This window comes from Eriocheir sinensis, chromosome 58 (assembly GCF_024679095.1).
Source record: "Eriocheir sinensis breed Jianghai 21 chromosome 58, ASM2467909v1, whole genome shotgun sequence".
Classification (NCBI taxonomy): Eukaryota; Metazoa; Arthropoda; class Malacostraca; order Decapoda; family Varunidae; genus Eriocheir; species Eriocheir sinensis.
In genome coordinates this window covers 9,643,789-9,655,683 of record NC_066566.1, presented here as the reverse complement: position 1 = coordinate 9,655,683, position 11,895 = coordinate 9,643,789, and the positions used below count along the sequence as shown (strand labels likewise).

The window sequence follows — 11,895 nt, the reverse complement described above, 5'->3', positions numbered from 1 at the left end:
GACGATGATTGTCTCAGGGAGTTTCTCTTAAGGGCTATGACAACCTTGTGTACCACTGAACTGTTCATACAGATGCCAGATGTAGAAAACTGAATTCCTTATCAAAACTGGTATGTTTAAATGTCAAATGAAGAAAATCATGTGCACTATGACTGAGAACAGCATATATAAACATATTTGTGTTTCAGACCCTACACACCTCACTGAACACCTGTGACTGGCAATGCATTCCAGTCCTGGCTACTTTTAACACACAATAAAGTGTTAAAGTTCCTAAATTATGAAAAGTTCAAGTTATTAAATTGTATCTGATTAGCTGTCTCATTGAAAATATATGAAAATTACTGGAAGACAAAAGTAGTACTTCAATGTTCAAGAGCTAATTCTGAAATTAATTAGGAAAGAAGGCCCTAAACAGATTTGATTATGCAATATATAGGTTTTGGTTTAGTAAAAATTCAACCTTTTATTAACAAACTGTACAGAAGCTCATATTTGCATATGAAATCTTTCAAAACACATCTTTCACTGCTATACTAAAAGCTCTAGGTATGAGTTTCATTCAACCCTGTATGGTGAAAGGAAACTTATGGGGCTGGTCCATTTCATCACGAGTGAAGACAATGCCTTGTATTCACTTTGAATTTGAGCCAGAGAATAGTGTGTGTGTGTGTGTGTGTGTGTAATTCACCAGTGTCTAATCATGTGCTAGACTCTTGATTGCCTGCCAGTAACGTCATGGAGCTCACGAGTGACAGATCCTTGGGTTCAGCTGAAACCCCACACCTACACACATCCAGGAGGCAAGAAACAACTCCTGGCTAACACCCAGTACTCATTCACTACTGGGCGAACAGGGGACATGGATAAAAGTAGACTGCCCGTCCGTCTCCACTCTGCCCAGGACCTCTTGGTCGTGAGGCGAGCGTGCTAACCACTGCACTGTTAGGTGTGTGTGTGTGTATTTACCTATTTGTAGTCTACCAGGTCTGAGCTAAGCTTTAATAGTCCCGTCTCCATATCTACATTTATCCAGCCTTTCCTTCATTTGTTGGACACTGTTCGCCTCCACCACCTCTTCCTGCAAGCCGTTCCATGTGTTAACACTTCTACGTGTAAAACTATACTTTTTTAAGTCACTCAAACAGGTTCCTTTATTAAGTTTCTTCCTATGTCCTCTCAGCCCCTGCAGTCTCAGTTAAGAAGAGATCATCTCTATCCACCTCATCAAACTTATTTACCAACTTATACAGCATGATCAGATCTCCTCTCTCTCTTTTTTGTTCCAGTGTCGTCAAGTCCATCTTCAGTCTGTCATCATATGTCATAGTCGAGAGTTCTGGGACCATTTTAGTTGCAATTCTCAGTATCCTTCCCAGCTTTCTGATATCCTTCTTTTTGTGAGGCGACCATACAACTGCAGCATATTCAAGCTTTGGTCTTATCAGTGTGTGTGTGTGTGTGTGTGTGTGTAAACATTTTCTCAACTAAGCTAAAATTCCCTCTTGGAATTTGAATACCTCACTTTTCTTATACACCATGTTTGATGCCAGCTCTTTACATTACCTAAAAGTAACCTGAAATGTAATTCCTGACAATATGCAGTGTGTTGCTCTGAGTGCCTCATGCTGTCCTATTATGTTAGTATCTGGGTGGGGAAAACCTTTGGCATACAAATTTCAATCAGCCATAACAAAATTTAAACCTTTCTCTAGAGATAAGCATTTGATACTAATATTTCATGTGATGACAAGATATCTCTATATAACTAGTGATATTAGGCACAAACCAGAAAAATACCAGAGATAAAAACAGGGCTTCCAAAAAATCCCATAATTACAAGAGTGACAAAACTGGATGGTCTATTTCTGGAAACAGAACAAAAATGTTTTTAGTCAAACTCTTAAGATAATGCCACACAAGAGATGAGGATAACAAGAAACTTACAGAGAGAACAGGAAGGATGACTCAGTGGTGTCTGGAGCACCACTTGTAAAGTTGAATCAAAACACATACCCTACTGAAAGCAAGCCAAAATCTCAATTTCAAACTTATGCATTGTGAATTTCAGACCAATATATAAAATACAAAAAAGTATATTGAAGTGAAACCATCATAGATGATGGAAATCATTATAAATATTCCACAAAAAATTGAAGATATCATCAGTATTTCACTGATTTAGCGATTTTATACTTCAAAAATTTTATAAAGAATATGAAAAGAAAATTTCATTTTAGATTCATCAAAACAAAACAAGTTTTATATAAAACTACAGCTGCTTTAGGTGAGGAAAATGCAGGACAAAACTAAAAAGAATGCAACCGTATTTCATGAATAAATATTTTGAGGTGTGTGTATAATGTGCAGGTCATGGATGTACAAAACAGTATAGAAATGTATATATTTAGATGTTATAATAAGATATAACAATGATTAGTGTTATCAATTTATATCAATGCAAAACCCCAAACAGCTTAAGTATATAACAATAAATAATGCACATGGTAGAGGTTTTGTGCTCACTTGGGGATAAGGACTAGCTATGGCCACAGTCAACTGTCTTGCTTCTCTATACACATTTCACTAAAACAACAACAACAAAGTAACAAGAAAATATTTGGACATCAATATAAATAAACCTCTGAACCAACCTTGTTAACTAATAGTAGTTGTTTGGTGCACTTTGTCACGGCATTGATAATTATGGACAGAGATAAAGATGAGGATCACAATGTTCAAGACACTTCCAAACAGTTCCAAAACACTCCATACAGGAAGTGGATAAGCATTTAAAAATTGATGCACAAATAAATAAAAAAGAAAAAAAGATTCAAACTGACTAACATTTTTTGCTAATTCCTGAATATTACTAAAAACAGGTTATAAGAAAGCATCTGAAATATAAATTAACACACCTAGAACTCCATATAAAAAAGTTCCACAAGCTAATTTATAAAAAAACATCTCTAATAAATAAAATCACCCAGCCAACAAAATATTTCCTTATATATATATATATATATATATATATATATATATATATAAATATATATATATATATATATATATATATATATATATATATATATATATATATATATATATATATATATATATATATATATCTATATATATATATATATATATATATATATATATATATATATTTATATATACAGACACACAGTATATATATTGTTTGGTAGCTGTTTGGCATACATCTATTCCTTTCTTGTATGGATTCAATCAGGATTTCTCTTGTTAGTGTCTGCCATCGTTAAGCTGCTGACAGCTTCAAATAGCAGTATTATATCTTTTTATTGCCATATTGTTTATAATAGGTATATCCAAAATGCACAAAAAGTTTCCTTGAGAATATATATATATATATATATATATATATATATATATATATATATATATATATATATATATATATATATATATATATATATATATATATATATATATATATATATATATATATATATATATATATATATATATATATATATATATATATATATATATATATATAAGATCTAAAATGTTTGGTAGCTGTTTGGCATGCATCTACTCCTTTCTTGTATAGATTTAATTATGATTTATTTTCTGTTGGTGTCTACCACCTTTAAGCTACGGCACTTTCAAAATACGTTCTTTTATTATTTATAGCCATAATGTAAAAACTTCCTAGTGAAATTTATGGCGTGACCTATTTAAAACACTCACTGCATGGGTTAAGGCTGGTCACTGGCAGCAACAGCTTGAGTTTGGCGGGTTATTAAAAGCTTTAGCTTAGGAAAATTAACATTAGCAGTGCTACCTAGACATTTTTGCAGCTCTCATCACTCATGTAAGACAACTGCAAGAGTTGTAAAAGGCTAGAGGCACCAAGGCATTCATTGCAAAATAGTTTATGAGAGACGAGTATCCAATACCACAAACATCACAGTCAATGAGGTGGTTAAGTAGTAACTGTGGTGTTCAGCAAGCCTTCAACTTGTAATCATGCTATTTAGTGGTTAGAGTTCAAACATGAGTGCCTGCTTTCATGACCTGCATCAAGTTGTTTTAAAAAAATATATGTAGTATTTTCTCTAACAATGCAGAGAAACTCCTAACATTCTTTACAAACAGACTGACGATGATCAACACCATGTTTACAGTTACACACAGGTAGAAATTACTCCCACTCCTTCCATACCACCAAAGAGGGATTCCTTGTAGTGGACCCGTTGCATAAACACCCTGACCAAATATTGCGACTTACAAGCTGAAGATTGGCAGCAGAGAATATTTTTGAGGGGAAACCAGGGCCCTGGTCCACCTCTCACGCTGGGTCTTGAGAAAGATCCTTAAGGAGATTAGATCTTGCATTTTTTAGTTTATCAAACCTTTTTATAAGATGATTATTAGTAGTTTCCAGTTCTTCTAATCTACTTTGGGCATCTCTTAACTGAAAAAAAAAATAATAATAATAATAATTAAATCAATTACTGATAATTTGAATTTTTTTTTTTATATTATGAAGTAATACCTGAAACATCACAAACATAATTAATAACATAGATAAATATGCTAAAAAGACTAAGATTTAAAAATTCTGATATAAAATTAATCTAAAAATATATTTTTTGATATACCTACTATCAGAATATTTCACAGAAAAAGAATGCAAGAATCAATGTCATCAAATGCCAGATTCATATAGTAGAAAAGTGAATTATCAATCTCTGACATAAAATATAAGGGAAAGTTAGAGACCAAACTTCCAGTGAATCTTACCTCTCTTTGTAGTTTCCTTTTCTCTAATTTTAATTCCTCTTCACTTTTTTCTAACTCTTCTGACTGGGTTTTATATCGATTTGAGAGAGCGTCCAGTCTCGCCACCTGCATGATACAAAAATATCAACTACTAACAATTTTCTTAATCATTGCCATTCATATATTACGCTTGATGAAAAGAGTCTCCTAAGGTAAGGTGTTTGAAATATGAAGGTGCATGTAAATGTCACAAGAAAAAAAAAACAAGAATAATATAAGGGTAATAATTCTTAGAACCCTACAACATATTAGCCGTAAAAAAAAAAAAAAAAAAAAAAATAAAAAAAATCACATTTCAATAATTTCAAATATAGAGTTGCATGAGCAGCAGAAATATATGGGGAGACATTCAACTACTTTCACTTTGATAAAATATACAGGGCCTTGGGATGCCTTTCTCCCATACCTAAAACAATACATGTACAAGGCTATTCACTTCTGTTTATCCTGAAACTCCTACATTTGTTGACTGATGCAACTTTCCTTATTATTTTGAAAGCTTGCTAAAGTGTTTCTGAATAAATATATGTAAATTCTCTTCTCAATACAAATCTGAAAAATAATATTAATGGAAATTTAAAATAATCAGATTAAAGATCATTTTATAACACAAAAAAATCAGTTGAAGTAACACTAAAGCATGTACGTACATAACAACACAAATGCAAACGAACAAAAATCAAATAAAGGAAAGCATGAAGTCCTTCTGTACCAAAAAGGTGGATAAGATTAAGGCAAATAAACAAACAAGCCAAAAGTTTACCCAAGTATGAATGACTATGCTTAGTACAAGACTAACAAATCATTCCAGGTTAGTTGTTATAGATAACATAAACTTTTAACTCCCTTTCTGATCTCTGAATACCAATGGAATAAAGATATTTTTGGTAAAGGGTTGACTCAAGCTACCACTCATGGCTTCACAAAAACCCACATGTGTCACACACCCTGCTACTCACCCAACCAACCAGCTCCATGGCACCTCCTTACTTCATCTGACTATAGCTTCCTAACCCCTGTCAAATTTACTCAGTTGTTTGCTGTAAGACATATCTGCCTCAAGGATACAATAACATGACATAATTATACTTAACCTCTTGAGGCATCCAGCTTTAGACATGGTCTATTGCTTTCGCTAATCATTATAATATCCTACATAAGGAGGGTGAGGAACAAAGTCCAGATATATATATATATATATATATATATATATATATCTCTCTCTCTCTCTCTCTCTCTCTCTCTCTCTCTCTCTCTCTCTCTCTCTCTCTCTCTCTCTCTCTCTCTCTCTCTCTCTCTCTCTCTCTCTCTCTCTCTCTCTCTCTCTCTCTCTCTCTCTCTCTCTCTCTCTCTCTCTCTCTCTCTCTCTCTCTCTCTCTCTCTCTCTCTCTCTCTCTCTCTCTCTCTCTCTCTCTCTCTCTCTCTCTCTCTCTCTCTCTGTTGTCAAATTGGTTGAGCAACAGACAACAAAGAGTGGTGATTGACGGATTTAACTCAGAGTGGGTGCTGGTCACTAGTGGCGTCCCTCAGGGCTCGGTTATTGGCCCAGTGCTCTTCATTATTTACATCAACAACGTGGATGTTGGACTCAATAATCGCATTAGTAAATTTGCAGATGACACAAAGATTGGTAACTCGGTTCTCACTGACGAAGACAGGCAAAGCCTCCAAGAAGATTTGCACAAAATTTCAGCTTGGTCGGATAGATGGGAGATGCCCTTTAACGTAGACAAGTGCCAGGTCCTTCAAGTTGGAACAAGAAATAAGAAGTTCGATTACGAAATGCGCGGTGTTAAACTCACAAGCGTTCAATGCGTTAAGGACCTGGGGGTCAAAATCGCATCAAACCTCAAATTCTCACATCAATGCATCGATGCAGCAAATAAAGCGAACAGAATGTTGGGCTTCATTAAAAGAAACTTTTTATTCAAGAATAAAGATGTAATACTTCCGCTCTACAATAGTTTAGTCAGACCCCACTTGGAATATGTGGTACAGTTTTGGTCTCCTCACCATGCAAAGGACATTACTAAATTAGAAGGTGTTCAGCGTCGGGCAACAAAGATGATCCCTTCCTTGTGCAACAAATCCTACGAAGAAAGGCTTTCTACCCTTAATATGTTCTCTCTTGAGAAACGTCGCCTCCAAGGAAAACTGATTGAATGTTTTAAAATACCTAATGGTTTCACGAATGTAGACAGAACAAAATTGTTTATGATCGATGACACTTTGCAAATGAGGAACAATGGCATAAAACTCAAATGTAGACAAGTAAATTCAGACTGCACCAAATTTTTCTTTACCAACGTTGTAGTGCAAGAATGGAATAAGCTCCCACCGTCAGTGGTCCAGTGTAACACGACTGACTCCTTTAAAAACAAGCTCGACCGTCACTTCCTTGAACTTAATATTAACTAGAGTAGAAAAGCAATGTTTTGGAGCCATCTGATTAGTGTAGATTCACTTAGGTTTAAGGATAGACCACCTAGTCTGGACCATGGGGTCTGTGTGGTCTGATTTTCTATGTAAATCTATGTAAATCTCTCTCCCCCTCTCTCTCTCTCTCTAAGTAGGCAGGCAGATACCAGCAATAACCAACATAAGCCACTCCCAGTTAGGTATGTTGAAGGTGAAGGAAAGCTGCAAGTCTCATTCTACCTTCTATCGATATTTTCATGCCGACTGCTCTTCTGAACTTGCTAACTGCAACCCTCCCCCGTTCTGCGGCCCTGCTGCACATGACTTTCTACTCAAGCTCATCCCTGTACTGTCCACATCCTTTGTGCAGGAGTTAACCAGCATTTTCATACTTTCATCCCCTTCACTGGTAAACTTTGGAAAAACAGCCTTCCTTCGGATGTGTTTCCTCCAGCTTATGACTTGACCTATTTCAAGAGAGGAATATCAAGACACCAATCAAACTGATTACCTAGCACCTGATGCGAGTGTGTTACAGATCAGTGACCGAGTGCCTAAGGTGTGGGGTGTTTATCAACTAGTTCAAACAAAATTTACATAATGAAAATAAAATCAGTAATGCGTATGAATACAGATATTAGACTTCAAGTAACTGGAAATGAGAACTGATGATTGGAGGCTGAATAGTATTTATTTTAGCTATGTACTTGGAGTTAATTCAGCCTTGATGCATCGGGAATGTCGATTGGGAATGCAAGCATTTTATTTTATTTTTATTTCTTATATGCATACACAGTCATACCCTGCTTTACGACATTTTGATTACATCAAATTTGACTTTCCAACACTTTTCAAGAGTAACTTTTTGTTCAGCGAATGCCATTAAGTCGGACTTTACATCACAGCAATGTAGACTGTGCCAGATGACCAAAACCACGACTTGGTATGGACCAGCACCATATTGTAATATATATATACCACAAAATATACATATATACCATATGTATATTTTGCTCCAGTAGCACTCAAATTTGCCGCATATGAGAGTGTTTCAACACTATTTCTCTCCCCACAGCATTGCCAATTCAATGGGTTTTCCACGAAATTTGGTGGAAAATCATATCAGCCTAGCGCAGAAAATCTACAGACGAGCAATTGGTGAATGTTGTTGTCCAATAGAGCGGCATTTTTGCATATCTTCACCTATCACATGACTGATATTTTGACCAAATAGTTGTAAATTTTGCAGTTGGCAATATTGCCCTGCCAGCACCCCATCATCAAGAGATCTACTCAGTAGTTGTCTTACAGCTGACCGTCATGCACATATAAATGTATTTTGACCTCCTCTTTTCAATGTTTTTTTTTTGTTGTTTTTTAGCTGTGATGAATAATTTTTGAGATAGAGGTTGAAAGAGCGAGCACTAGCACCACTTGCTGGTGGTGCTAAAAGCTCGCTGTGAGCGCCAGTCACACTCACAGCAAAAAACACCCCCTGAACATGCCTGTACATTTGCAGGAGAGGCTTACATAACCGAATCTTATAGATCTTGGCCTCCTCTTTCCAATGGTGTTTTTGTTTTGTAGCTGTGATGAATAATTTTTGAGATACAGCGGTTAAAAGAGATCCCTTTCCCCCACTGGGGTGCCCGAGCGCGCCTGAGGGGATAGTCTCATTGTGAGCGCTTAGCAAGGAAAGGGTTAAACAATTCCAATTGCTCAACGTGCTTTCAAGTGATGCCATTGTTCCAATGAATGCCATCCATTAAGTTTGATCTTAGCAATAGAAATATATTTCTAGTCTGCCGAGAAAAGATCACTCATGAAAAGGGTCCTGTCACAAAATGCAAAGAGTAATGTTGCTGCAGATTTCGACATTAAATGAGGTAGCACAATCATCAAGGATTCACTGAAGGTCCGAGGTCTCATATGAATCATCTTGCTAAATGGATGCGTTCTTCCAATCAAATTCCTTCTGATCAATTATTAGCAGCTTTTCTGCCCCTTCTACTTTCAAACATTCTTCTAACTTAACCAGCCATTCACTATGGTATCTAATCTTCTTTTCCATTAACATTACTGATATAGTTTCCTTATACAATGTCCTTGACCTTCACAACATCCATTTTCCCTATTTTCATCTTGACCATTCCTGTTTGTGCCAGCATGAGTGCCAAGACACCTACATGGGAACACTTGCTGCTTTCATACCTCACTTTCAAAGATGGGAAGAAAAGTTACTGACCAGCTAACTTGCCATCTGGAGTTCTGGAGTTGTAAATAGACATTCTGATTTACACTCTATAAATTCTCCAAACTATCCTAATAATTACTGGCTAACCCACTGAACCCCAGGTTATAAGTGCACATTGCTGAACCCTAATCCCAGGTATTTTTTTTTTCAAATGGTCAGAAATGCCCTAACAATCATGAAAAATGGTATAAAAACTCTTATTGTCAATGTAAAATTCATCAGAAAACACCCCAACAGCATTTGAAAGTCCCCTACTAGGCCTGGTGTTTCAAACTTGGCGCACCCAGGCTGTCAATGGCAGACCGCCAGCCATTGACAAGTCATTGTGGTGGCATGTCTCATCGAAGGTGTGACAAGGTGACGAACGACAGCCAGACATGTTTATGGGTTCACAAAAATGCAATAACTGAGGACAATGACCTGCGAGGCGTGGGGTGCATATGCCAGGTGCAGCATGAGTCTAGCGAGTTGCCCACTTGGGATATTGTTCCTACATACTGCCTACATGTCCACTTCAAAAATCAGCCTCCTAGGCTGCTCCATCACGGCGCCACAACTCTTGACAGCAGGTGATGCATCACATGTGTCGCTGGTCCCTCGATTACTTTTTTTTAATCAATGCATCACGTGCGTTGCTGGGGTCGAACGGGTTAATCGTTAAAAAAATACTGTCTGGAAAATTTCTCGAGCTACTCATTTTTGTGGTTTGTATTTACCTATTTTTTGCTTGCTTGCTACCTATGAACAGAACTTTCTCAGAATCCCACAAAAAAATTGTTCATAATGATAATTATTGAAAACAAAACAATGCTGGAACAGCTTAAAAGTTAATTATCATAACTCGGTTTTCATTGATATAGAAAATATAGATGCTACAAAAATAATGTGACTCAACTCTAGCATTGATGAAGATTCCAACATGCACAATAAAAACAGGAGAGTTTCAATTTTTCCAAACGATCAGCCAATTATGAGAGAAAATCCATGAAAAAAATCAATATGGTTTCAAAATCTTAACGTAAAAATCATATTAAGACTTCTGGTTCAAAATTACAACCAAACAAAAAATCAAACTAACGACAGGAAACGAAAAATACTTAAAAAGTAAACACTGAAAGTCAGCCTAGTCTGTATGAAAAAGCAGACATTGTTGCAAGGAAATGAGTGACAGACTATGGTGGAAGAATCATAGACTAAATTAAGTTCTACATAACCTGTCAATGTTCTATGGAAAAAATCCTCAGACCAGTGAGTTTTGTTCAATATATCTGGAGTCAGTCAAGAAAAGTTAAAAGGACAATTGTGAAGGTTTGTTACAATAAGGCTGTACTACAAAATAATTAATAAAAAGGATAAAACTTCAAGGTATTTGGTGTGGGGTACTCCATAAATTTCAAATAAATATTTTGTGTTTTGTGCTAGAAGAAAAGAGATAATAATAATAAATGGTACGACCAAAGTACTCACATTTGCTTGCAACGTTGAAACCTCTGCCTCAGCCTTCTGAACTCTAAACTTATATTCGTTTACAGTTTTGCTTTGCTCCTCTGAAAAATGTTGAGACAGATCATAATCATTTTATCAGGCCATCATCAGTAGGGAGAAAAATGGAACGTTGCCACACCAGGACACATATAAACAACCCCACATGCACCTATAAAGATCTACATATTTACTTTGCTTCTCATAGTCTAAGCCGTTCTCTCTCCTCCTGCTCTCGCTTCTTTCTTCTTCGAGTTCAAGTTTCAGTCTTCTGACTTGGTCTTCTAAATCATTTTTCTCCTCACAAAACTTCTTTAACCTTACATCTGCCAAAGAGAAATACAAAAAGTAATATAAATATCACTTAACTTCCTGATTTTGCTAATATGGCACAAAAGTCACACATCAATGTTCACTTCTTAACCCCAAGTCTTAATACAAACAGCATTAATACTTAGGCTGATCTATTTATTATACTTCTACATATGAACAAAGCCCCCAGACAAAGCTTTTTAACACTGAGGTGAAGCTATAATAACACATCTTGCAATCTTTTGAATCCTAAACAAATAATCATGTAGCCACACACACTCCTGGCTAGAACACTTTGCTGAGAATGGAGAGGTTCCAGGTTCGATTCCTAGACTAAGTGGAGATGCATAGGCACTTCATCTGTGCCCCCCTCCACCCAGCAGTGAATGGGCACCAAAGTTGGAAAGTTTTGTTTAGTCGGCGTAACATCTGTGGTCATATGCTGGAGAGAGACAGAAGGGGAAGGAATTATAGGAGAAGGCAACAGATCCCAGGAGACGGGACACAACCCCCGATTAATACCTGGTACCCATTCACTGCTGAGTGGACAGGGGCGTAGGGTATCGGAAAAGCCGCCCAAATTTTTCCACTCAGCCCGG

At 36.3% G+C, this 11,895-nt stretch overlaps 1 protein-coding gene across 6 annotated transcripts in view; it reads right to left on the bottom strand.

Moving 5' to 3' along the window:
• Positions 1-3,493: 3,493 nt before the first annotated feature.
• LOC126985136 (TATA element modulatory factor-like) overlaps positions 3,494-11,895 on the bottom strand; it is an 80,342-nt gene continuing 71,940 nt past the window's right edge. For 3 of the 6 annotated variants that reach the window (XM_050839685.1, XM_050839687.1, XM_050839686.1), the window contains exons 9-12: positions 11,179-11,310; positions 10,970-11,049; positions 4,792-4,896; positions 3,512-4,462 (exon numbers count right to left, since the gene is read on the bottom strand). In XM_050839685.1, the coding sequence (XP_050695642.1) occupies positions 4,337-4,462; positions 4,792-4,896; positions 10,970-11,049; positions 11,179-11,310 (443 nt within the window). In that variant the 3' untranslated portion in view covers positions 3,512-4,336. Of the gene's footprint in view, positions 4,463-4,791; positions 4,897-10,969; positions 11,050-11,178; positions 11,311-11,895 lie in introns of all 6 variants that reach the window. The other 3 variants (XM_050839689.1, XM_050839688.1, XR_007738332.1) reach the window with 3 other exon arrangements.